The 27,704-nt window shown below is 43.4% G+C and overlaps 1 protein-coding gene across 7 annotated transcripts in view; it reads left to right on the forward strand.

Moving 5' to 3' along the window:
* KCTD15 (potassium channel tetramerization domain containing 15) overlaps nucleotides 1-27,574 on the forward strand; it is a 55,654-nt gene extending 28,080 nt beyond the window's left edge. For 5 of the 7 annotated variants that reach the window (XM_025209497.1, XM_025209500.1, XM_025209496.1 and 2 more), the window contains 4 exons: nucleotides 8,936-9,080; nucleotides 10,950-11,051; nucleotides 16,820-17,125; nucleotides 23,127-27,572. In XM_025209497.1, the coding sequence (XP_025065282.1) occupies nucleotides 8,936-9,080; nucleotides 10,950-11,051; nucleotides 16,820-17,125; nucleotides 23,127-23,282 (709 nt within the window). In that variant the 3' untranslated portion in view covers nucleotides 23,283-27,572. Of the gene's footprint in view, nucleotides 1-8,935; nucleotides 9,081-10,949; nucleotides 11,052-16,819; nucleotides 17,126-23,126 lie in introns of all 7 variants that reach the window. The other 2 variants (XM_025209495.1, XM_025209502.1) reach the window with 2 other exon arrangements.
* Nucleotides 27,575-27,704: the final 130 nt, after the last annotated feature.

Here is a 27,704-nt window from a genome sequence, read left to right on the forward strand (position 1 = left end):
GAAATGTGAAAATAAACTGTTGGAAGTATCATTTGGCAGACAGCAGTATTTGAGGTAGAGCATGATGCTGTGGCTTGAGCATGGAGTTAGGAAACAGGATGCCTTAATTCCAGTCCTGGCATTTGCGGGTCGGTCATGACACTCGTGTGGAAGAGGCATTCAGCAGCCAATCATTTCTCATGCTGGTTTTATGGGGCTTCATAGCTATAAATGGATGAGTGGTAGAAGGAGGTGCTGCTTAACTGTATAAGCAAGGGGACAGAATAGTTCTCTGTGCCCATTGGCAAGTCCCCTAAGCATTCAATAAAGAGAAGTGCAAAGTCCTGCACTTAGGACAGAACAACCCCATGCACTGGTACAGGCTGGGGCCAATTGGCTAAGCAGCAGCTCTGCATAAAAGGACCTGGGGGTTGCAGTGGACAGTAAGCTGAATATGAGCCAGCAGTGTGCCCTTGTTGCAAGAAGGCTAACGGCATCCTAGGCTGCATCGGTAGGAGCATTGCCAGCAGATTGAGGGAAGTGATTATTCCCCTCCATTCGGCACTGGTGAGGCCACATCTGGAGTACTGTGTTCAGTTTTGCTCCCTCCACCCCCACTACAGAACGGTTGTGGACAAATTGGAGAGCAACAAAAAGAGTTAGGGGGCAGAGGGACATGACTGATGAGGAGAGGCTGAGGGAATTGGGCTCATTTAGTTTGGAGAAGAGAAGGTGAGGGGATTTAATAGCAGCCTTCAACTCCCTGAACAGTGGTTCCAAAGAGGATGGAGCTGGACTGGGGTGGGCAGAATGGTGGCTCTGGCCAGTGGCTCCATTTCCCAGCAGCTCCTGGCCATATTGCTGGGGCGGTTTCCATGGAGACCCCAGCAGCGCTGGCAGGGCACACAGCTGGGCTGGGATCTTGTAGCAGTGACAGCGTGGTCCGGCACCAGGGCGGAGCTGCAATCCACTGCCTGCGCACCCCTGCCCAGGATGTGCAGACAGCAGATCCCAGCTCTGCCCTGGCTCCGGACCAAGCTGCCAGCGCCGCAAGATCCCAGTCCCGAAGCAGCTCCCCACCCAGCTGCACACCCTGCCAGCACTGCTGGGCCAGTCTCTATGGAAACCCCAGCCCCCAGCTGTCATGGCTTTGCTGCTGCTGGGGTCTCCATGGAAACCAGCCACAGCAAAGCAGGCAGGGGCTGCTGGGAAATGGAGTCCACTGTGGGCACAGTCCAGCCCGCAGCCCAGACTTTGCCTGCCCCTGAGCTAGACAGTTTTCAGTGGTGGCAGATGACAGATCAAGGAGCAATGGGAAGTTGCAGCAATGGAAGTTTAGGTTAGATATTAGGGAAAACTTTCTCACAGGGAGGGTAGCAAACATTGGAAGAGGTTGTGGACTCTCCATCCTTGGAGGTTTTTAAGACCTGCCTAGACAAAGCCTTGGCTGGGATGATATAGGTGGGGATGGTCCTGCTCTGAGCAGGAATTGGACTAGATGTGACCTCCTGAGGTCTCTTCCAACCCTCATTTTCTATGATTCTGGGGTTGAGGATTCCAGCTTCCCAGTGCCTGTCTTGCCTCCACATGGCGGTGTTATGTGAGTCTTGCTAAATTTCTGCATGCACAATGTCTTGAGGTCCTCAGGTGGTTATTTAAGTGCATTCCCACCTACTCATTAGCAGGGACTGAATTATGGGAGCACATGATAGTCCCCTGTACTAGCCATACAGCTGGGTTTTGATCCCGAATTCCCAGCTGCTCTACTCTGTGAGATTCTGTTTTTCTTTCCATCCTTCCTACATTTTGGTTCTCCAACTACACACACAAGCAGAGCAGTCAAGTGCAAAGAGAGCTTTAGAGGTGGTGTCAAGTTTACTTTGCCACTCTACTCGCCCTGGGAGTAGAGCAGCAGGGTGAGGAAAAGCAGAGCGAATGGCAGGTGCGGAGAAGTGGACCACATCAGAGCAGTAAAGGGCCAGTGTGCATGGAGGCTCGGACCAACTAGGATCCCTTCGCACCAAACACAAGCCAACCGTTTTATGCCTGCTTTTGAAAATATACATTCCCAACTAATTTGACATTGGGCAGAAAAAATGTCTACAGAATCAATTTTTAATAAATGTAAACGAATAAATTATAAATGACAAAAATATCACTGACCCGTTAATTATTAATCAAGTAATTACTTAAATTAATAGTTTTAGTGCAACACTGTGATGAAGAGTTTTGCTGCCATCACACCACATGCTTGTTAGTGGAAAAGTGGACACGATCTGTGGGGAACCCTGGCATGGTGGATAGGGCAAGTGGGGGGGGGCAGGAATGTGGTAAGTGACATTTGAGGGATTAGTGGCCCCGCTTTTGTTTCTTCCCATCAGGTCTTGCTCTCCTAATGTTGTCTGAAGTCTTCTGGTATTCACTGTTTTACTTCAAGCCTGCTGGAGAGAGATTATTAGGTGAGAATCTCAGCCCTCGTGCTCAGAGAAGAGCCGTGTTCGTCTAGCCCTCACAGTCGCAGAGAAAATCTCAAAGAAAATTGTGACTCCCCCCCCCCCCCCCCCCCCACGGCGGAGGGGGAACCCGTAAACATTTCGACCCTATAATCCCTGCACATTTATTAAAACCTGGTGATTTGGGGGTTTGAGTTGTGAAATCTTGGGGGTCAGTAGTTCTGCCATTGCTCAGAATGGCCTCTCTGGGGACTAAGAAATTATTTTGATGAGCATCATGGTGAGGCTTGTTTAGTTCTCCAGGTGAAGAGCTGGTGGCTGGGGTTACTGGAGTGTCTGGACAGAAATGGGGGTGTCTGCAGATACCTAAACACAGTAAACTATTTATTTCCCTCTCCAAGGAACCCAGAAAAGCATTTCTTGGCATTGTTGTCCATTGTTGTGAGTTGGCTGCCTGCATTGTTCATTTTCAGTCTAAACAAAGGGATCCTTAATATCATAGTAAAATCAGTATACAGCTGGAAACTCACCCTTTGGCATTTTGGCTAAATATAGCTGAGAAAGTCTTTAGCAAAACCAACAGCAGCACAAAAACAGAAATAAAACTGACAGGTTACATTCAGAAAGCAAAGGAAAGTAGGGGGGAAAATGTTGGATCGGGGTTAAATTGACCCGTAGGCCCACTTGACTGGAATTGGGACCACAGCCACTCTGGGGGCACCAATCTGCTAAGGCAGGCTTGAGAGCAGCAGGAGTAAAGGGAGACGGGCAAAAAAGTGGACCCTATGTAGCATGTCACAGCTCAGCATGTGCTTAGCATCTGCTGTGTGCTGCTGCAGAGCAAAAGGGATGCAGTGCAGCCAGTCAGGGCACTGGAGGGAGTGAAGACGGAGCCGGGAGGAGAATCTGCAGAACCAGGCAGAAGGGGCCGGCATTTAGGTCAATTCTGGATCTCTGTCCTGCTCCCCTGATGCATCTAAAAAATAAGGGGTAAGAATAGCGATGCTAGGGGATGGTAGGCTCAGCATCTTAAAGCCTGTGGGTACTTTTCAGCTTAGTTCAGTATGGATTTGATCTAATGTATGAAACTTAAATCCTTGCCAAAAAACGTTCATTATATCGACAGCAGAAGATACATAGAAGTCTGAGACCGGGGAATAAGAACTGCTGAGAACGTCCCGAGTTTCTGAGCCTGGGTCAGGGTCTTCTGACCAGTCTTCACTTTCTTGAACTCTTCAGTGTCTTCCAAAAATCAGTGAAAACAGGACTCCTCTCCCCCACCCTCCCCCACAAGCTCTGGCAGGCAAGTGGTGTCTGCTAAGGCTCATTTCATCTCACCACAGATTCTCTAGTGCTGTTGAATTCCCCTGTTGAGTTGCTTATAAAAATAATCACTTGTAGACTGAATGGTCTGGAGGTCCCTTGCAGTGTAAACCATGCTGTCCTGCCATCTTTTTCATTTCCCTTCCCCGCCCTTGCCTCCCTGAGAATGTCTGCTCTGGGACATGCCTGCACACCGCCAATCCAAATCATGAAAGGCCCCAGGGTACTCCGGAGCCCAGCTATCCCAGCACAGTGCTTCAAGACACATGACCCTCTATTGCTGCACAGTCATATACGTGTCTGCAGATCTGGCCTCAGTCTAGTCTTGTAAAGGAGACACATAATTCTTGCAGTTTACAGGCAGGCGTTGTGTGTGCTGTCATTTCCCTAAATTGCTATATATTTATTCGTTACCCTGTTCCTTTACTGAACAGCATAACACTTTGTTTCATTGTATCCCATGAACAAATCAAATGTCAGTTTGCGTGTGCAGCTAACACATGCAATTTTCTAATGCTCCTCATAGAAACACGTCACAAGCAAACTTGTTGTGGAGGGCTTCTACCTGAAGCCAGATGTTCTTGTCATTTTCTTTGAAATCACCTGGTGCTTGGGAAGCATTTCTTCCTCTGACTGACTTCCCACAGGTGGAGTTTGCCTGTGCAAAGCTGGTTACAAGGGAAAACACTTTCTGGATGCAGGAGGTGCTCGGAAGTTTTTTTCCTGGAAGCTAACAGCCCGCTGAAATGCCAGCCAAATCCTCACAACATTGCTCCACTCTGGTTTTGGGGTGGCCGTTAAATCTTTCAACGCTTTGTGAGCTTCCCCAGCCGCAAATTTAGAAGTGAAGAAATAATGCTGCAGGCAATCCACAGAGGCCTGAAAACTCGCCTTTTGTTTTCAATACAATAACAATCCTGCACTACATTAAGCACAACCTAACTAGAAATCCTTTATCCCAGCCTCCCTGCCTCCCTCCTCTGTTGACAAACATTCTCCTTTTTTTGTACCAGAAACCTGGGGAGTAGCCACTGGATTTCCTTCATGCACCTTTTTAAACACAGAAGAAAGGCTCCCAATGGGTAGAAGATCAAAGCTGCAGCCTACCTGTAGGAGCTCGCAGAACTGCTCTGTCACCAGGCAAATTTAATTCAAAACAAGTGCAGCCTCGAACATCAGCTGGTGTATCCCTGAACTCCTGATCGTTTCCAGTTTAACCAAGAAAAACCCAGGCTTCTGTGTAGCTTGTGAGGGTGCCTTGTGCAATTAGCCGTTTAGTTCCTGACCTAAAAACTAACACTTACACAGTGTCTATTTAGTCTATAGCATCTGAGATAAATGGCCCTGATCGTTCCTTGTAAAATAATTATTACAAGGGAAGATGATGGCATAAAGATTAAATTAAAAATTAATTCAACTTCTGGAGGTTTCTGGAATACTGCATTGCATAGAATAAACATAGCAAGGAAAAGCAAATTGCTTTCCTTGGTGGAGTTGCAAAGATAAAGATTGAAGGCAAAGTGGTAGACATATTTGGGGTTTAGGAAAGCATTTAATCTATTTTCCTAAGTACTTTCAACCACCTTGGATACAGACTTTGCACGTGTATTGATGTTGGCCTTAATGATAATAAACAAAAGACAATGGTAAATAGCAAAGTATGGATCCAAGCTGGGGTTGCAGAGTTTTTAGCGGACGTAGCACAGCAGGGAATTGTTTTAGATCCAGTCTTGCTTAATAATTCCATAGTTAATATAGAAATAAATGAGACATTAATTACATTTGAAGATGATACTAAATTAGAAAGAGTGAGAAACTTCTGATTTAGGAGTGCTAGCGAAGAACAAATTACACATCAGCTGCAAGTACAATGCAGCCTTTCAAAGCAGTGCAGATTTGGGCGGCAGACACAAAGGTATCCATCATGGGCAAGAGCAGCCGGATTGTCACAGTCAGTTCAGAGCAAATTGTTATCAGAGCTATTGATGAATTAGGAAGTTCCAAGAGCAGTGAAAAAGATAAAGTGGGCTGAAGAGTTTAATTTATGCATAAAGGTTAGAAAAAATATCTTTGCATATATCTATCTATTCACCACTACAGGCTTGGGACCAACTGGCTAAACAGCAGCTCTTCAGAAAAGGACCTAGCTTTTAGACAGTGGATGATAAGCTAGATATGAGTCAACAGTGTGCCCTTGTTGCCAAGAAGGCTAACTCATACTGGGCTGTGTTAGCAGGAGCATGATCAGCAGATCGAATGAAGTGATTCTATTCTGCACTGGTGAGGCCACAGCTGGAGTACTGTGTCCAGCTTTGGGCCCTACACTACAGAAAGGATGTGGACAAATTGGAGAGTCCAGAATAGGGCAGTGAAAATGGTGAGGGGCTTGGGGCACATGACTTATGAGGAGAGGCTGAGGGAATTGGGCTTATTTAGTTTGGAAAAGAAAAGACTGAGAGGATTTAATAGCAGCCTTCAGCTGCCTGAAAGGTGGAGCCAAAGAGGATGGAGCTGGACTGTTCTCAGTGGTGGCAGATGACAGAACAGGAGCAATGGGCTCAAGTTGCAGTAAGGGAAGTTCAGGTTGGATATTAGGAAAAACTGTCTCACTAGAAGAGTGGTGAAGCACTGGAACAGGTTAACCAGAGAAGTTGTTGAATCTCCATCCTTGGAGGTTTTTAAGGCCTTGACTGGAATGATCTAGTTGGGATGGTTCTGCTTTGAGCAGGAGATTGGACTAGAGCACTGGTTCTCAACCTTTTTTGTACCAGGACCCATCTGTAATCATCAGTGGCCTGTCCTAACCCAGTGCTCTTCACTGCCAACCCACTGCCTCCCGTGCCCAGCTCCCTACTGTGCGGGGTAGGGAGTGGGGCTGGGAACCAGGGGGTGGGTGTGCGGCATGGGGGAGCCCCAAGCAGCCCCTCGCAGACTGGAACTCTGCCAGACTGCAAGGGAAAAGTCAGTTTCCCGCGTTTTTCATTTGTTTTTGCAACCCTTTCATATATTCTTGCGATCTACTTTTGGGTTGTGACCCACGGGGTAAGAAATACTGGGCTAGATGACCTTCTGAGGTCCCTTCCAAACCTAATTTTCTATGATTCTATATTATAGATTGGCTAAAGAAGGAGCAAATATGGTTGTGCACAGTGTAACTTGGGAACTATGATTAGCTAAGGGTAGAGTTGATGCAATTACTTTAAGAGCGTAAATGCCAAGAAGGGAGAAAATTGCTTCTTGGTATAGCTAGAAGTACAGGAGACATAGCTAAATTAAATCTATGGGGAAACTTTCTGACAGCGGAATCCAGAGGGTTGTAAAATAGTGTTATAGGTAAATAACAGGACTCCCGATAGCTGGGACTTTTAAAACCACCCAACACTAAGCAGTAGGGAACAGTGCTGCCTTGTCAGGGAGATGGACTCAATAGGTCTTTTCTGTCTATTTCTTCTATAATTTTGCTTGCAAAAATACACAAATGTGTTACTTCTTGAGGAAGGAAAAACTAGAAGTGTAAAGAAGAGGGAATTCCAGCCAAGCAAATGCCCAGGTCTCTTCCCGTGGAGTATGTTGTTCAGAACTTTAAAGAAACCAAGACTATGTTCTCATGAAAAAGGAAATTTTTCTAACATATTTTGGTCACCTTTATACCTAACCAATCGGATATTTGGTGTCAGATCTAAATCCTTTTTCTTTGCCAATAAATAACTTCTCTTTATCTATCTTTCAGTAGTCAACACATTGGCTGCAGCACTGCAATTTCAAATGTAATAGCTGCAGAAACTTGGATGAGCCAATTCATAGCTCTGCAAAACTCAATTGTCTAAAACAGAGGTGTCAAACTCATTTGGCCCCATGGGTCAGAAAAGTGGCATGGGGGCAGTCCATGGGTCAGATCAGGCCCATGGACCCTTTCCCAATCCCCTTTCCCCAGCATACCTGAACTGGCAGCTGCTTCCGCAAGTCCAGGACCTGTGCTGCATGCAGCATGAATCTTAGAGTGGCTAGTATGGGCACTGCATGCAGCATAGTCCAGCTGGAGTGATAGCCGTGCTGCATGCACTGGGTGCCTTAGCTAGAATGCGCCAATATGGTGCCCACTTTGAGAGCTCCAGGATTGGACTGCATGAAGCACCTGGTTCAGCCTGACCAGGACTTGTGCTGCATGCAATGCCTGTGAGCACTGTGCGCACCATGGGTCCTGGACTGGATGGAGCAGGTGCAGTATGTGGCAGTTCTCAGTGGGCACCACGTGTGGTGCTATCTGGTTGCTCCAGAGTTTGCACCTCACTAGTGCAGGCCCCAGACCAGCTGGAGCAGCCACCGGATCAGCTATGCCAAGGGAAGAAGAGGAGAGCATGCATGGGACTGATCCAGCCTGTGGACCAGCCCTATGCCCCTCATCTGGCCTGCATACAATGGGGAAGGGGAAAAGGAAGGGGGAGAGGGAAGCAGAAGAGGGTCTGTGGGCCAGATCCAGGCTGTGCCCTGCGTGGGTCTGATCAGACGCAGGGACAGCACCAGGAACTGGATTGCGGGGCTCCATGGAGCCATGTTTGACACTCTGATCTAAACCATCCAACATCAAAAGCTTAGATGGATTGAGATCTGTCTGGCTAAAATTAGCTAATTTAAATTACTTCTCTAAAACATAAATGATTTTTCACTAATGACAGCCAACCTGGGGAAAAACCTATTGGCTAGCAGCTCATCCCAGAACAGCAGTTCAATTCTAGATGAGCTATACATGGTAAACAGGGATTTTTTTTTGAATAGTCAGCAACCCATATCCAGATCAGCCAAGCGTAGTCCACTGCAGGGCAAAAGCATCTTAGACATTTCTGCAGTCAGGATCATGGGCCTCATTTGCAGCCCTTATTCTGGTCAATGAGAGTTTTGCCTGAGGAGCAACTGCAGGATAGGGCCTGACTACAAATATGTGTCTCTACAGATGTGTGTGAGTTGCATACGCTTGTATACATGTCTCTGTTTGTGTATATGTAACATTGATCATCGTGCACCTGTTTGCATGTGTCATAGAATTAGGGTCATGCATTAATCTAACATTATGCACCTTGAACAAATATAACTGAATTGGATGGACTGTTTTTAAGTCTTGAAAGTGTAATGGAAATCTTGTCTCTTTCTTTTGCTCATTTTTTTTCTTTTCTTTTTTTCAGAATAAGTCGTCTGTTTAACGGCACAGAGCCTATTGTCTTGGACAGTTTAAAACAACATTATTTCATTGATCGAGATGGTGAAATTTTCAGATATATATTAAGCTTCCTAAGGACATCTAAATTGCTACTCCCAGATGACTTTAAGGTAAGGGAGGCCATAGTGCACAATCCATTTTTTTCCTATTCAGTCATTTATTTTGGTGCGGGTTGGTTTGTGTGCTTGACCCAAACACACTTAACTAAATGTTGCTGTTTATTGTTAGAATTTTTTGCACTTGTGTATTACACTGGGGATGCTATCATTTAATAAATGGACCAGTGGTTGTCATGGATACCATAAAAAGTTAAACGATGAAGCTCACGGCTAAATCAGTTTTTCTAAACTAATTTTATTTTCTCACATTTTTAGCTTATTTATCAGGGTATAACAACAATTAAGAAGCGGCACCAGCAGCTAGCACTTACCATAGCTTAATGTTCAGCATCTGAAAGAAACATTTTACATTTGATAGTTACAGGAATTAAAGTTGCAAAAATCTGTTTCTTATTGGTATTAAAATAGCAACTTTAAATAAACCCATGAGGATTTCTATTAGATGCAACTAGTGAGGACATTTGGATTTCAAGGAATGATCCCTAACTCAATTTGTGAAAGGCAAAATGGTCTCAGGGGGCTGGAATTTATTGAGGGGATTCTGTGGAGTAAATATGTTAACTGCATCTTATTTTGCTAATTTTGAATTTTTGATTAGCACGATACATTTTTCTCATGATTGTAGCGCTGTGTTTGGATTTACAGAATTAATGGTATCTCTATACACATGTATAAAAAAGAGAAGACAACAGCATCCCAAATGTAGGTGACAAGAGTCAGCTAGAGATCTGACTCTACAGTTAAATGATACTTCCTCCCCATTCAGGAGCTGCTAGACATGCTGCATGTCTCTGGCAAAGGAATCTGCCTTAGCTTTCCAGTGAGATTTCAACTTTCATGCAGGGCAAGATAATAGGTCTTGGCTGAATCATTCCTCAGATGACTAAGCTTCTTAGATGAGGATCATTACTAGATTCTGAATGGAGAGAATAACTCATCTCCCTCCCTGAAAGCCAACACTTAGCCCTATTTGCACAATTAAGGGTTGGGTTCTTTTTATATAATGAGGATATACTTACATGGCCAGTACATCAAAGAGTTTATCATTTAAATTGGACAGAAAACGCAAGGCAGACACACAATATATAATGTGGAAACTGGGATCGGACGATACAGTTCAATATAAGTTTAGTCTTTTGTGATTATTTGCTATAAAAGTTCTGCACAAGAAATGTGGTCTAGAGGAGCTATTTGGAGGAGTGGTTGCTTAATTCAAGGAGCATGGAGAAGGGGAGAAAAGCTGGAGGGGACTGAGCAAGGTGGAAAAAGCAAAAAGGCAAGTGGGGGAAGTATATGAAGAGAGGCAAGTAGGAATTTTACAGCACCAGAAAGCTGTAGACCCAGAAGTTCTTTTGGATGGTAAGAGAGAGCCAGTGAAGGGAGCCGAGTAGAGAAGTACCTTGCTACAACTGGTAGGTGTTTTAGATAAATGGGTGGGTGCAAAGAGGAGGCGACAGTCCTTCAGAAGTGAGAAATGGTCATAGTATTGACTGAGACTTAGGAGGATGGATTTTTAGAGAGGCTTTGAGACAGGAGCCAACAGGATTTGGCAAGAACCTGGATGTGAGAACATCAGTTCTCACTGTGAGCGTTATTTGCACTGTGAGACTGTGGCAGAGCTGGGGTGTGTGCTCAGGACAGAGTTCAGTCTGCCCTTTGGACTGCCAATTTGGGCAGGGTTAATTCTGGTTTATTTTGATCCTCCTTGAGAGAGCATTAGTTAAAGTAAACCCCAGGGAAGTGAGGGCTCGGGAACAAAGTAAAGCATTGCTAGGTAGGGAGTAACTAAATAAAAAAGCGTAGAAGAACACACTGCAAAGCTGTATTAAAACTGCATTGTAAACGGATTTGACTTCACAGAAATCTTGTAATTTTACCAGCGTGATTAAAGTGACAGAAGACAACAATCAAAGGCTGCAAATGGAATCGTTTGGTGTTTCTAAATGCAAAACACTATTTAAGGTATAAAAACCTGACAGGTTTTCCAGCAAGACTTGCATTAAATGTTCTTTATGTCAAACAAAGCATTATCAAGCGTTTTGAATATTTATTAGTTTTTTACCCCTTAATTTAATCAAGTAGTTTATTAGCCTGCAGGTTCAGCCAAGTTGCTTTTCAACTTGAATTGCTGCTCAGCTGGTTATTTTGGAAAGTTTGGGATGTTAGTACCACACCAATGTTTTTGTGTTTGCTATTTAAGTGTTGTTTTCAGACGGAGTTAACACTGAAATGCAGAGAAAGTGGAGTATGTGTTCCTAGGCTAGTGATTCTTTATTATCAAGTCTGACTGGTGTGTTTACGGTGAATATTAACTACAGTTCCAATTACTAATAAGACAAGACTTGAAAGTATTCTGCAGCTGACAGGTCTCCCTCCTGAGAGCAACATTCCTAACAGTTTATACAGTTTTTATTTATTTATTTTGTGGCTCTTATGTACAGTATAATGAGCCTTCAGACACTATAATGGATGTGATTAATTTAATGTAATGATTAATTTAATTACCAGTATAATTAAAATCCAAAAGTTATCATTACAATTCCCTACTTGCCTCAGCATGGGGAGGTGGAGAGCAGGTAGGAAGCTGGATACAGATCTCCAGCCCTGTACATCTAGCCACAGTGAGTCACATCACCCTAGGAACTGCTCTAATGTAAGCCATTGTCCTACTGTCCCTAAATGAAAGATTGACACAGCATAGAAGAGCCCTCAACCCTCCATGTCCCCTGACCCAATCTGGCATGTTTGGTACTTTAGAAAGGGGTGGCTGGGGCAGGATTTATCCTAAAAGGAAGATCCTTTCTGCTATGGGAATCTCCCTACTTCATTTATAACCAAAGTTTGTTTCTTTACACTGCTCAGGGCTCATTATTTACATCACAGGTCTTCAAGCAAAATGGGAAGACCATTGTGCTGGGTCTTATAAATCCATATTCAAGAGTCAAGTCTGGCCCAAAGGTCTTTACATTCAAACAGGGGCCGTGTGGGGGAAAGGGAATATTATTATTCCTGTTTTCCAGATTAGGATGTTGGTCACAGAGATATGAAGTGACCTGTTGTGGGTCACACCCACATCTGGTGAAGCCAAGTGCAGCCCCTGAGCCACAAAGCCAGCCTTCCTCATTCCTCAGCCTTGTGTGACACTGACATGCTCTTATCAGGGTGATATGTGGCTGAGCATGTATGACCGGCCAGCTCTTTTACTCTCAGCCAGCAGACCTTTAGTCCACAAGCAGTCCCACTGGCTTTGATGTGGTAATGGGAGCAGATCCGAACCCTGAAGTCTTTCCTCCTCTCTCCTACTGCCAGTGAGTAGCCTCTTAGGGTGGTTACAACTCACAAGCACACTGCCAGCCATATCTGAGGAAGTCAGCAATTGGGTGCACAAGCTGCAGTCTCTGAGTAGGTGCATCAAGGCAGTGGAGAGTCAGGCAGTCATTTGGGTTTCCTTTGTTCCTGATCTTTGTGATGTTCCTTCCTCTGCCAAAAACTTATACCCATTCATTAGTGATGCTTGGTTCACGAGGCAGAGAAAGGCTACAGCTCTTTAAGTTACAGGAACCAACTGCTGCTCATTTGTAAGGAATGGACTAACTTGGGCTGGCTCTGAACTAGTTGGCTAGCATGGTGCTAGCCAACTAGTGCTGTGGGTTTGAGAGGACTTCAGACTCCAGGGTTATCAGTCAGGTGCAGCACTATATTCTCCACAACAAGAGGGTTTTCTTTAATCTTCCTTATCTTCTTGCAGATGGACAGGACACCCACCCCCCTCACTGCTACTGTTAGAGTCGCAGGCATGAGGAGTGGCTGGACAGCTTCCCTCCACACTGCACATGCAGTAGGAAGAGCTGTTTGTGCTAGGAGAGGGATCCTAAACATTTCCACTACTTTTTCTTTTAGGTGGATTTATGCAGTTAACCAGTTGTAAGATTGAACTACTGAATAAATTGTGCTGTGTTAAATTCTAGCCTGAGTGGGGATGCAACAAAGGGGTCAGGAGGATCTGTTTTCTGTCTTGGGGGGCGGAGGGGGGGGTGGGTTAATAAAAGAATTAAGCATTATTGGTCCAAGCCCAAGAATTGAACTGGTGGGTGCACACTTTTGTACATGAAGTAAACCTCTGATTGTCATGAGTGTGTTTGTGCAGGCAGAAGTTGGCCTATAGTAGTAACCTCACGTGAGCAAGGTCTGTGGCTATGGAAAGGAAGGAGTCACTTTGAGATTGAAAACTGGTTGCTGGCTAATCACAGCAGTCACCAAAACTGGAATCGTATCTTATTTGTGTTCTGATTAAGCAAAAAATGCTTAGGACCAATGGTGAGTAGTCAGTGGTGATGTAGCAAGTAGAATCTAGACTGTGGCTAACAAAAAGGCCAGATCCTGATTTAATTTGTTACTATTTTTGTTAGTAACAAAAATAGTGTTGGATCAGAGGACTCTTGAGGCCATGTCTGCACTGGCCCCAGACCGTGGTAGTGAAGCACAGCACACCCACTCTTTGTGGGCCAAACCTGGAACAGGTGCGACGTAGCCACCCTTAGAGCAGTGCTGGGCACATGCCACTAAGCATACCTGAGGCAAGGAGTTTATCAGCGAGTACTTAGTGCTGCTCTTAAGGCAACTACCTCCCATCTGTCCTACAATTAGTCTTGGCAGGACACACATGCCCATAGAGCAATACAGCTGTGCCTTTGTGATTCTGGATACTGAGGGTGAGCTCCAAAGCCCAGTGAGGTCAGTGCAAAGAATCCCATTGAACTGAATGGCTTTGCATCATTGCATTAGGACTAAATGAAAGGCTCTTTTGGTTATACAGTGTTTTCTACTTCTGACAGTGGTACTCTTGTGATTTCTTCCTTGGAATGCTAATATTGGTAATATTAACAACATGTTCTTTAATAGTGACCATGAGCAAAAATAAACCCAGAAGTAGACTCAGCACCTAGAGGTAGATGCAGTTGACGGGAGACTTACCATTTTGTCAGAGAGTGCTGGAGTGGGCCATGTGTGGAGGGAGCTGTTCCTGCCTGCCTTGGGCATAAGGTTTCTAAGAGCCTTCTGAATGCAGACTGGTAATCCCTGTAGATTTAGACTGATCCCTTGTGCATTCAAATTCATGTTCAGGGAATTCTGCAAGTGTGGACCAAGAAGCAGGGCTGGCTCACAAAAGGGTGTTTACTTTTGAAAATAAATTCACTGTCGAGCTTCATTTCAGGAATGTTTCTAAATGGGACAGAGTCCAAAAAGCGGTTCTGAAAGTACTTTCCAGACCTATAGTCTGTGGTGTATAACAAAGCCCCCACCACATGGAAGCACAGTTTTGCCATGACTGGTCTCTTACCTTAGGATGGTTGTGCGACTCGGCCGTTTTCCCTCCTGTGGACCAGCACATAAATCCAGTTTCCATGCAGTACATCCCATCTGATATTGCTCAGTGCTGTTCCTGCCAAGACATGTTATTTGTAGGTCTCCTCCTTCACTGCTGTCCTCACATCTTCTCCCAGTCCCTTACCACTTACTTACTCCTCTCGCTCCCCTGTAATCCTCCATTCCCTTCCCTCCCCATTGTGTGCACGAGTCAACCTCAAAATGCAACAGAGGGTGCAGATACCCTGTGTGTAACTTTATATATCGGGGTGTTTATTCATTAGCCTACTCATATCTCTCTTGGTTATAATTGGGAAGAGCATATCCAGCTGTAGCAACAACAGTGGAGTCGCAGTACCAGATTTGACCCCAATCTGCTACGAGAATTGCTAAATACTTTACTTCAATGCAGTCCTGCAGCAGTGGATTCTACAGGCTGATTTTAAAGTCACACCCTTTATCAGTGGTACATTCATTTTGATGTAGTCTATTTTCTCCTGGGTTATGGCTCTAGAGAAGTATCCAGAATTGTTTTCACACCACTAGCTTTTGCTGTAAATCTCTTTAATTTCACTCTCATGATTATGCATTCCCCTCCCATGCTTCTGGGGACAGAGCATCTTCTAGTTAGTGGAGCAAAGGACTTGTGGGTTCCATTTCTAGGAGCTGGCTGAAAAAGTAATCTGAAAAAGTTGCTTAGTCTCTATCCCACAGAATAGCATTATGTATGAGAGTCATTCGAACAGGGATTTTTGAGGCATAATCCACTACGAGTCCTCTCCTGGAAGGTGCAAAGGCCCAGGAGTTACTGTTATTTCTGGAATGGTTATTTTTGTTACATTTAGTTCTCCATTTTCCCCCTCTCAAAACTGAAGATGGTAGTTGAGGTAGGAGACACAAGCCACATCCTCCTGTATCTCCCACTCTAATGAGCTCTAGGGAAGCATCTGAACATCTGGATTAGATCAGCACTGCTGCTTCCCCTGCCTGCCAGGCCCCTTGCACACTGGTGGCCTGGTCTGAGATGGAAGAACAAATCGGAAACCTTGGCTGAAAAGTGACTAGTAAGCATATGCTGAAATCATCCTTGTCCATTAGTTGAGCTGCTTTATTTACTCTAAAAGAACCAATCACACAATGGACAAATGGCTGGCAAAAATATATTTTGTTGTTTAAATCATTAAAGCCAGCAGAGTCCACAACCAAGGTCCTGGCCACACGCATGCACCTTGCATTGTACTGAAACTGCCCGGGTTTTCCATTTCTCTGTTTTTAAGACAATGGCTACCAAGGCCTTTCCTGGTTGCACTGCAGATTTGGCCTCTTGGGAGTTTTCACAGCTGAGTTTAAAGTGCACAGAAAAGAAGGGGCTAAAGTGAAAGCCTGAGCAGAGTTACTGCTGCATGGTTACGCAGGGATGCATGTAATGTGGTAAAATGTAGGCACACATTTGCTACTGTATTGATTTGCATATCCCCAAAAAGACAAGCATCTTGTTTTGAGAAGGCAGAATAAAGAAAAAAAGATCTTTCCTCTTAACCAAATGGTTCAGAATCAGTTTCCTCATTTAAGAGCCCCCCCCCAAATCTTTAATTGCTAATTTGGGGGGGAAAGATAGGTGTGGTATATAAACAAATGTGGTATTTCAAGAGTTGGGCCAAGAAAGGCCAACTCGTCCTATCCTGTGGAACCTGCAGCTGCAAGGGGCCCCACAGCCAAGGGGCCGTGCCCCGCTCACCCCCCGCCACCTGTGCCATGTTTAAAGGGCTCGATGTGGGCAGGGAGCTCCTTCCCAGCTGAGCGGGGCAGGAAATCCTGGCTCTGCTGCCCCCGGCTCTGGGGAGGTAACCCAGGCATCCCTAGCATTTGCTGCCCCCATCCCACGCCCCCCGCAGCGCAGCCCACATGCACACAGCCCAGCCCCGACTATTTTATTTCAGTGAGTTTATACCGCAATTTTGATTTTTCAGTGGATCAGTGGGCCCCAAAACTATATCTTGCAGAGGGCCACAAAATTTGTGGGCCAGCCCTGATCAGCAGGCCCTGCTTACTGCAGCCAGTTAACTTGGGATTTCTTAATCAAAAAGAAAAGCCTTTTGGCATTGAACTTACGGGGTAGCAAATGTGAGAGAATGATTCAGTACAATAGGAATGTTCCCCTCTTTTCAAGTACACTTAAAACTGCTCCACAGTGCAGTGCTTTGCATAGGTATCATGAAGGAAAAGAGGAAGATAAATTGTTTGGATACCTGTTGCCTTTGCACTGTTGCTAACAATTTTATAAGCCTAAGTAGGTCAAATGGGAACGATACTCATTTTAAAAAAGAACCATAAGCATTTCTAGTCTCTTTTTTTTTTTTCAGGACTTTAATCTTTTATATGAAGAAGCAAAGTATTACCAGCTGCAGCCAATGATTAAGGAACTTGAGCGATGGAAACAAGAGAAAGAACAAAGGAAACATTTCCAGCCTTGTGACTGCCTGGTTGTAAGAGTGACTCCAGATCTCGGGGAAAGGATTGCACTGAGTGGGGAGAAAGCTTTAATAGAAGAGATCTTCCCTGAGACTGGGGATGTCATGTGCAACTCTGTAAATGCAGGTTGGAACCAAGACCCGACCCACGTCATTAGGTTTCCTTTGAATGGATACTGCCGGTTGAATTCAGTGCAGGTAATGGCAATGCTATCTCATCTCACTGCTGTTTCTTTATTTCTTGCTCAATTATATGCAAATTAGTTGCTTCTGCCCAATTACCTTCAGTGCTTAGACTGCAAGGAGACATTTTCTGCCTGGTGAGATCACAGTCTTTCAGGTTTTCCTAAGTCTAAGCAGAAAAATAGATTTAGATTTTGTGTACGTTAGTGCCATGCTGGTCTCATAATGGTGTTATACTGATAAATGCTAATTTTTTCATCAATGTATAGCTCGCAGCAGTTTTTTTCCTCCAAAGTGCCCCTAGGAAGAAAGAGTGAGAGTTCCAAAAACTACAAAAAAAAAAAAAAAATCTCCGCGCCATTTTATAGAAAATGCAACAATGTGTAAATGCATAATTTATGTCTCACTCATAATTAAATGATGGTGCCTGCGGGATGGACTTAAAAAAATTGATCTCTGCACTTTTTTTTTCAAAAGGATGTTCTATAAAAATTGCCCAGAGTATTTTAAACAAAATGTATTTCATTTTATACTCAGAGTTTTGACATTAGGTTTAAAATTAAACATATGAAACAAAGGAAGATAACTGGACAGATAGGGTAGAAGTGGGAATAAATAAGTGGCTGTCCCTTAGGCAGCAGCCTCAGCGGCCATGGAGGGCCTTGCACAGAGCATTGCACCTTGCCCCATGAAAGCCAAAGGTATGAAAGTTTGTGGCTGTTCTTGTACTGAGAAGAAAGGAGTGTGCGGACTATGCTGTTAACGCCAATGTTAAATAGTGCAGGCCACACAAAGAGCTCTTCTTTTGGGTGTCTCTTTTCCCAGGCAGCTCTGTGTCAGAGGTAATCACAAAGGAGGCCTTTCGCCTGTAGATGACTAGACCAGAATTATAACCACCTGCAGCTATTTTGGTAACTGGGTTATGGCAAATGCCTTTGTGGTCTCAGCCCATTTCCTAGTGGACAAGCATGTCCAGAACAACTGGCTAGGGAGGAGGGCTCTTCATACCTGATAGCAGTCTCTCCCCCCAAGGCATGCCCCCCACTTAGGGCGTACAGTACGTGGCACTGCAGACCCATCTGCGGCACCACACACTGCCCACACAGGCATTCCCTGCACTGCTACTTTGCAGCGTGGTGGGGGCGTTGATCCCAGGAAATCCTGGGGTCAAAAATACCCATGCCAAAAAAAAAGCAGAATGGCGCATGTGGCAGCAGTGTGACTGCTTAACACTGGAGCCCGACCAGCTGCAGCCACACTCTGCCAGCCTCCCCTACCCCACCCGGGGTAACCTGCTGGGTACCGAGCACACCTGGCACAGGCATCCCCTGGGGGCAAGTAGCAGCAGCACAAGTTGTGCCACTGCTCCTCGTCTCTGGGGAATTGCACGTTCCCACTCGTCTGGATGCGGCCTTAGAGGGGAGGTGGAATGGGATGCAGAGGACCTCGCCTGCTCTGTGACTCAGTCTCCCATGCTGCCAGCGTAGGACGTTTCTGAAGAACTAACTTCCCCAGAAGCAGTATGGAAGAAAACACACAAATGCTTTTTACTAACCTGCAAGCAACACCAGTATGAGCAGTTCTTCCTTCTTTCTAGGATGCGAATCATTGATGTGTTATACAGTAGCGAAGGCTTTTGTTTTAAAGCTCTCTGGAAAAGATACAGATCTATTGGTAAATTTGGGTTTAGGAATAAATATTCCCATTTACTTCAGCTGGTGAACTCAGTGCCCTTGGCTAGTTTGAGATGATTCTTTGTGCGGTGGAGATTTAGGTCGGGTCAGGTCACACAAAGTATGTCTACAGTGTGATGGCAGGGGCCTGAGTCTCAGGGGCACAGCAATAAGCTCTGCCCAGCTGCTCTCATGTCAGTACATCAACCCCAGAAACAGGGTGGTGAGGAAGGACACCCAGGGAAATGGGGAGGCGGGGAGCACCCACGACCTGGTTCCCAGCGTGCTCACTCTGCCTCAGTGCCTAGGGGACATCTCCATCTCACTTTTGGGATTGACAGGCATGGAGCGGGGCAGCGTTATTTCCTCATTAGTGTACATTGTACAAATGCCACAGAATGGTGCGTTGAAAAAAATGTTGAAAAAAAGTGAAACAACTAAGGAGCCTCGTTAGCTAGAGACAGACTCAGCAGTGCCCCTCATTCGGTACTGGATGTCTTCAGTTCACGGTGGTGCCAGTAGAAGTTTAACAGATCGGCCAGGGGAAGGGGATTGGAGTGGCACTCCGGGAGGGTTCAGGGCTTACCTTGTGCCATACCTGCCAAGAAAGGTTGGCCTCCACTGGCAGAGGCACGTCTACCCCCTTTCCAGGTGGTATGCGGCAGAGCAGCGCTAAGGGGGGAAATTCTAACGGCATGAATGTAAACACAAAGACTTGGGAGAGATGTGAAGGGGCTTGTGGCGAAGAGAAGAGAGAAATTTCCACAGAAAAGCAAAGAGTAATGATTATGCTTGCTTGTTCTTTAATGAGACACTTGTTTTCACCATTATTTCACGCCAGTACCCCCCATTCCTGGTGGATCTATATGGGAGCACAGCATTTCTTACTGCAATATTTATGAACTCTTTGGAACTTTTTCAAGTTCTTTCATGAAATGTTTCATATCAAGGGCTCTGCAACTGCACATGTGAAACAAAGAATGTCGACATGGTAGCAGATTACAGCCAGGAAAAAAAAAGCAGCTCTCAGTTTAGGATTCTTGGTTAGAGTTTCACGTAAAGACCGTTCTTACAATTGATTTTTTTTAACTTCTAAAAGGAGATTTTGTGCATTATTTGAGCATGCTTCAGAGAAAATGCTGTGAAAAATGGCACATGCTGAACACTGAGACTTCATAATTAAGACCATATTTGTTAATGTCACTCTGCAAAATCTAAATGAAATGCATTAAATTAAAGTATCACATTTCTGCTTGGAGACCTTCCCAACAAAATAGCAGCCTGGGTCTGCACACACTTAGTGCGCCTGACAGAGACTGTACTTAACTCTGATGTTCATCTATTCTTCAATATTGCTTTAATATAATACCATGGGGCAGTGATAGATCTGATTCAGTTTTGTTCTAGCTCATCCTCTTGGTGATACGCATCAATTTGCAGCCCTTTTGGATCTTACATTTTTAAAGTACAACACAGAGAGCAAGGTTCTCAAAAGGTAGCTTTCACTTTTCCATGCTTACAGCCTAATCGGGCACACAAAGTGTGCAACATGCACTCACGTGCACGGACTGAGGCAGCATCCCAGGGATTCTGCCCATAAAATCTGGTAGAACTTTATTCATGTTCCGCTTAACAAACATATTTAAAAATCTCAGCAATGTGTCAGGATGGTGACCCATTTTGGTTCCTGCCTAAAAGATTGATGACCCCCTGGTTTTTAATGCTAGATTGTAGCCTGCAGTCTAGTCCTCAGAGCACACAGGTAGCACAAAGGAATCACTTTGTTCTGTGCGCAGTGGTCTACGGATGTAATGTCTGCCTGACTAGTGTGTTTTTATACAGCTGGCTCAGTAAAGAAAAGCCTTATGTTGTAACATGCAGCCTGCCATACCCATGGGCTTAGCCAAGCACCTCAGTACTGGGGGGGGTTATAAGCAAATTGATTTGTTGGAAATTTTTAGCTGGGTTTTGAAATCTGATCAAAAATTGAGATTTGACCCATCAGATCTGCCTTTCTCGTTCCAATTAATTGGAAACACCTCTGCCAGCGCGCACGGGCTCCTGGCTCCACCTTGCTTTCTTTAAGAACCGGGATACTTAAAATAAGTAAATAAAGTCTGGGCAGTGGAACAACTCAGTGACTTCCTTCCTGCTCAAGCTACTCCCCTTATAAACCAGAGGGCAAATGGTAGTAAAAATCATAACCAATGCTGCATTCCCCTGCTTGCCCCCACACCTGCCTGAACCTGGATCTTTCCTTGCAGCACTTTAATGATACTTTTCCACTAAACACTCCATCCTTCTGTTTTTTCCCCCTCTTTTCATCTGCTGGGGTGGTTTTTCCCTTCCATCCTGACACTTCCTGACATGTATAAACTGTATAAAAATCAGGGCAAAAGTCAGTGAGATCTGGCACATGTAACTCTGTGAGAACACTAGTCACCTTATCCCCAGGCCAGGCAGCACTCCTAGAGCAAGCTGATTCAGAGCAGCCCCTGCCTGGCTCTGGCAAAGCTGTGCTAGCAGGAGCACTTCCTTTCCTTTGCTCATCTCTCAGCTAGCAAGCACAATGCTCCAGTTGTCTGCCAAAAATCCAAGGAAGCAATTAAAATGATACGGGCTAATACTGGAGACTTCACAAGAACATCCCCATGAATGGACCATGGGGATGTTAACATGAGCTGTGTGCTATCCTGGAATAAGCATTGAATTCTGCGTCCTGTCATAGTAAATGCTGATAACTGAGCAGTTTCTGGGGCAAAAAAGAAAACTGAACAAAAGAAACAGCACCCTCAAAAATGTACCTCGCCATTTGTGTGGGTCTAAGCAAGGGGCCAGGGCAAAGGGGCTGGATAGCATTTCTTATTCTCCCTATAGTGATCCCCTCATGCCTTGAAGCAGATTTGTTGGCATGGATTTTAGTACGTGTAACTACAAACCTAATCTACCTAATAGTGTCACTCATAACAAGTCATGAAAAGAAATTAGATTTTTCCTTAGCATAGATTCTATCAGGACAAGGTCTTGAGCTTTCCCCTCCCTAAGCACATGGCTTTCCTGGCACAAAAAATCTAGTCAAATGAGCAACTTTTTAAAATAAGCCAACAGCACGTCCCTACCTGCTTGGTGAATGAGTCAATATATTGTGGGGGACTTGGATTTTAACAAATAATCAGCCTTGAGTTTTAGTGCAATGGACCCAGGATTTCATGGCTTTGTGACACGGTGATTTATATGGTACCTCAGTGAAGAGAGAGACCTTTATATACTCTAAGAATAGTACAGTCTGCTCACTCTTGGTGACATTTATAGGTAGTAGAACAGGCAGGAACCGTTTTCCCTGTCTGTAAAATAAATATTGTGTCAGTTCATTTAATCATACAAAGAAAAGATGCTTCTCTGACTTTTCAGTTACATGCTAGTATTAGCATTTCCCCTGTAGATCATTTCTATGACACTTTGATTGGGCAGGATTTGGTCAAAAGTTGCTTTACAGTGTGGCAGTAGTGGCCTCTGGGAAGGGTTTAGCTGGGAGAGGATTTGGATGCAGATATCACATCTGGGCGTGGGATTCTTGTTCCACCTTTTTATTCAGAAAATCTTGATGGGACTGCGGGGCAAGACCCACTTTCAATCACATGCATGCTACCCTGCTGGGAGTCTGCAGGACGATGGGATCTTGCTTTGCGTGCACCACTGCCTTGGCTGGGCTTTGGAACGGCCTGTGTTCCTAGAAGATGCTTGAGGCCACTGCCTTGGTGCTCTATCCCATATGGATGCTTGCCATGGCTGATGGCTAAAAAGGTGCTGCCAAAGGACTCTAAGCAAATATGAAAAAGAGCATTCATGGGAGGTTCTTATAACAAACCATTCTCTAGCCCTCAGAACTGAACTTCAGTAGGAAAACAACAGGGAGGGCCACTTGTGGCACTGGAATACTGAGCAAGGCTCAAAGAAGCAAAGGTGCAGCCTTTTTCCTTGACACTGTTCATATTAATAATGAATAATGGGCACTTTTTATTATGACTTATACCTAATGTTGCTTTCCAGTAAGAGATAGCATCAATATCACTGCAGTCCAGTATTTTACTATATAATGTACTAAACTGCCCGGCAGAGTGCTTATTTGTTTGATTAATTTTTGTTTTCTACAGAGGTTTGCTTTAAGCGAGACTTTAATCACAGTGTAGTCATTTAAGAATAAGTTATAGAATTATAGCTGTATAATATTCATTCTATGAGAAGTGGAGAGAGCAGATACATCATTCACATCCACTGCTCCTGGATGCCTTTATCACATTCAGACTGGCCAAAATTAATCTGCATTCTTTTTCACATTGCAGGTGCTTGAAAGATTATTTCAGAAGGGATTTAACGTGGCAGCTTCATGTGGCGGTGGGGTGGATTCCTCTCAGTTCAGTGAATATGTGCTGTGTCGTGAAGACAGAAGACCACAACCCACCCCAACGATCAGAATAAAGCAAGAGCCCCTGGACTAGAACCTCCCCTTTCCTCCTTTGTAACCGTAGAAGTGTTTAATAGTCCCTCATGTGAAACACTAAGGATTTGCAAAACAGTATTAGCAAACAAATTTTGACTTTATGTTGCCAATTAGTGGTATTCTCAAACTACCTGTCACCTAGCCAGCCATGAAATGCATTTGAAAAACCAGTTGTTCGTTTTTCATGATGAAATCACTGAGCATGCTCAGCGTACCAGGCTTTGTGGGAACGTACTTTCAGCCAAGCAGCTGTGATGTTGACAAAAGCAAAGCTTCACAAAATACTGACCCTTGATTGGACTTCTGCAGAAAAGACCTATTAAAGCAATTTGAATACGTCAGCTGAAGAAATGAATCTGACAGCTTTCCTGACTGCCTCTCCCATCAGCGACACAGTAATGTAGGATGCAGAGGCCCCCAAAAGGAAGATGGTACATTAAAAACTGCACTGAATATCTTCCCTGTCTGAATGCCACACCTGTCATATCAAACGTGCTTTCCACCTCCATATGTTATGTTACACTTCTGTGATTGTACTCATCCATGCTAGCAAATGGCTTATTTTTATACATTTACAACTGAAATAACTGCACAGAATCAGAAAGGGACCAAGTCATAGTCATCTGGTGCTCAGTATTTTAAAAGCAATCGACAAGACTAATCTTGGCCAAACTTTGCAAAGGTAGGGATCTGGTAGCACAAGTTAAAGTAAAGCCACTTGACCCTGAACTACATAAGCCCAGGCCCCTGACACCCTTCTTTTAAAGCCAGTTTTGCTGTCTTTAACTCAGTTTCCAAGTCTTGCATTATCAGAGGAGCAGTCATTCTGCTGAGCAAGTTCTGTTCCTCATTTCTTCTTCACATACTAAATCTGTTTTGTGCCCACGTGCCAGAAGTGATGTTAAACGTTTTGGATGCCCTCTGCTCTTCATGGCTCTGGAATTTTTACTATGTGATGCTAAAACCTTATTCTTCTCCTTACAATTGGACAGGAGCAGGCCAGCGTTTGTTTGGAGATTCTTTTCTACTAATTTGAAACTACAACTAAAATACTATTTCTGTACCTGCTCTCTGCCTGTGTACTTTTCTCTTTAAAGCTGCCCTTTGTCTGTTGGAGGTTACTGTTCCTTTAACGAGTACAGCATCAATCTTCTGTCTTATGCAGCTTCCTTAACTCAGGAGACAGCACCATGTTTGCAGGTGCAAGTATATAAATAGCATTCTGCTAAATCCTGTTTATTGCTGTTTAGCATGATTGGGTCCTCAATAACTAATTCACGTGTTAATCGCAATTTAGTTTCTCCCACGTTAATTTATAGAACACTGTTGTAGACACTGAATTTTAACTAAACTCTTTTTAGATGTATAAGTACAGCCATATAGAACAAGGGACAGAGTATGAAGCAGTCAGCAATATTTGACAATTCTCAGTCTCTAACTCCAAATGATTAATTAGGCAGAAATCAGGACTTAGAGGTGAAGACTAGAACTTTCAGAAGCGACAAGTGATTTTGAGGGCCTGAGCTGGAGTCTGTATCCGGGCCAGATTTTTGGATGGTGCTGTGCACCTGGGTCCCTCTGAATATCAGCTTCGCAAACCGGACACCTGAAAACACAAGTCTCTTGTGAGGATCTTAACATGCTTGCACTGGCCTGCTACCTTAGCAGAACAGTTGCCAGACACTTGGGCAAATCTGTCTCCTTTAAAGAGTTTTAAAGCTATTTTATTTTGTGGTTTTATACTCGTATGACACTAAATAAAATTGCTAGGTACTGCCATATTTGAATAGATGGCACGGCATTCACCTATGTAAGATATCTGTAGAATTGTATATTATACATTTAATATTGTAAAAAACTTAACGTATAATTGTCATGTATTTGTGTATACACATTTCTTATACAGTACTTCATGCCATAAACATTTCTGTAAAGTAAAAGATCAAAAATAAGCAAGTAGGGTGGAACACTCACTTTCTCTCCCACATTCTTAAAACAGGTAAGACGGTTTGATTGCATCTCCTCTACCTTTTGCTCAGTTCATTACAGCTATCCCTTCAAAAGAAGATTTATTTATTAGTTTGCTACATTTTGTTCAATTTCAGGTCAAATTCCCCTTAAAACCATCAGCGCAGCTTTTTGTTTTAACCACATACAAGTTATGCTTACATCCTGAGCAGGAATATTCAGCATACGCTGTTCTGTTCATTAAGAGTTAGTTATTGGAGGGAAGTTCCTACATAACTCTATTATGTTTCAATAATACGGGCCCAATTCTGCTCTCCTCACTCAGGCAAAACTTCCACTCAAATCAACAGTAGTTATTGTCTCTGCACAGGATCTAATCATAAGGGCATTGATATTGAGCTCCTCCAGCAAGATTAAGGTCCCCCTGATGTGAACTAGAAATTGAAGGCACTCGTGTCCTTTCCCAAGGAATGCTTTAGTTGTATGCAGAGAATCATTTGGAGTATTTGTGGTCAGTTAGTTTGTTTTTCCTCAGTTTGGTGATCACCATATTTTTATAGCTCAATAAAGCAGCTCCAGTACTTATAGCAGTTTGGTAAGGTGGCAGCATAAAAGGTTCCAGACTGCGCCAAGTGAGTTAAATGTGAACTTGAGATGGAAAGTTTGAGCCGTGACATCACAACATTAACTGCAAACTAGCAGTGAAGCAAGCAAGACATGTGGAAACAATCACTTTGTTAGGAGAAATATGCCTTTTTAAAAAGAAAAGTAAAGCTAGGACATATTCTTTTAGTTAGTGACTTCAGGTCACTTATTTAAAGTTTATTACAGTTTCATTTATATCTTTTGTACGTCTACCCCTATATTCTAAAGCAGCAATAGTAACAAAACAGATTTGATTTTTTTAAATGTCTGACCCAGTGCACCTTCAGCAAGATCATTGCTCAGAGTCATATAAAACTATCAAAGTATCTCCAGTAAAACTGTGGTGTGCAGACAGTGAATGTTTTTAGTTTGAAGACTAAAAAGTAAACGTGGCTTGTTTTTTAATTTAATTTGACTGAACAAAATTGTTTGGATTCTCTCTGGCTGAGTACTGAAATTGTGGTTTTAAGGACTTCAGTCTTCTCTAGCACTTTTATATATACCCTTCTACACCACTGTATTGCCAAGTTTGACAAAAAAAGTGAAAAAAGAATGTTATGTTGCGCTCGTTAGCCAAATCTGTTTTAAATACATTCACTGGGCTGTATTTAATAGCTTCAACATCTGATGACAACTTTATCAGATGTTTGAAAAAGAGTAAGAATCAGCACAACAGAACATTAAATATTCAATTTTAGTATTTCTTTGTGGATATTCTGTCCATATTTTATTGCAAAATGTTTCTGAACAGTGCTTACAAACTACAAGACAATGTGAAACTGAAATTCTTGTTTGATAAATTAATACTGTGCGTCACTCAAATGTGTTACTTTAGTAAATTGTTTATTTCTTTACAAAAGAAGTACAAATAAGGAAGTATGTTTTCACACAAATTGGGGTATTTACGAGTATGTACAGAAATCGTCAAAATAACATAATTCTAATAAACACAAGGTCTTTATAAACAATATGTACAAATTATCAGTACATTTAAAACATAATTTTACACTTCCTGGCCTTAAATACCTTATGAATAATCTTTTGGCTAAATAGCAGCAGTATAAATTTTCTTCTGCTTTTCATAAACCTTAAAAAATAATTAAAACTTTTGTTTTTAAAACTATTGGACAAATAGTTCTATTTGTGCTTTCACTATTGTTTTCCATCAAAAAACAAAACAAAAAACCAAAAATAATTGCCTCAAAAAGTGGCAAGCATAAACACATAGTAAAAATTAAAAATATAAATAAGCAAATGTTTCCCTTCCATGGTTTCAGATAACACTGTTATGTCTGAAGCATAATTGGTGCCCACCTGCTCACTCCCTACCTTAGCCAAAGCATACTGAAAAGATTCACACCAACTTCAACTGGCTTTGGTTTGAGGCCCTTAAAACTCCAATCCATCAAAACATTTCAGCACACGTGCAATTTTGCATACATAAAGTTATGCACATACTTCAGTGGTTTTCTGAATTGGAGTCTTAAGGTCCAACCATGCAAGGTAAAGTCAACTCTTGTCACTTCAGTGAGGACCCTGACAGTCTTGCAGGATTGGACCATTAGGACTGAACACTGTTCCCCGGGCTCCAATGAGCAGGGCTGGCCCCTTGACAATATATCTTTACTGGGACTTGAAAAAAACAGGTAGCACACTAAAATCTTTACTGAACAATTTTTTTTAAAACCACCATCAAACCGTACACTTCACAATAAATAAATTAAGATTTTTTTTTTAAATAAAAAAGAAACTTTGATTCCTGTTAGTAACCAGCTGCTACAAATGTGCAAAAGGCTGAGTAGATTTT

This window comes from Alligator sinensis, unplaced genomic scaffold (assembly GCF_000455745.1).
Source record: "Alligator sinensis unplaced genomic scaffold, ASM45574v1 scaffold170_2, whole genome shotgun sequence".
NCBI classification, from domain to species: domain Eukaryota; kingdom Metazoa; phylum Chordata; order Crocodylia; family Alligatoridae; genus Alligator; species Alligator sinensis.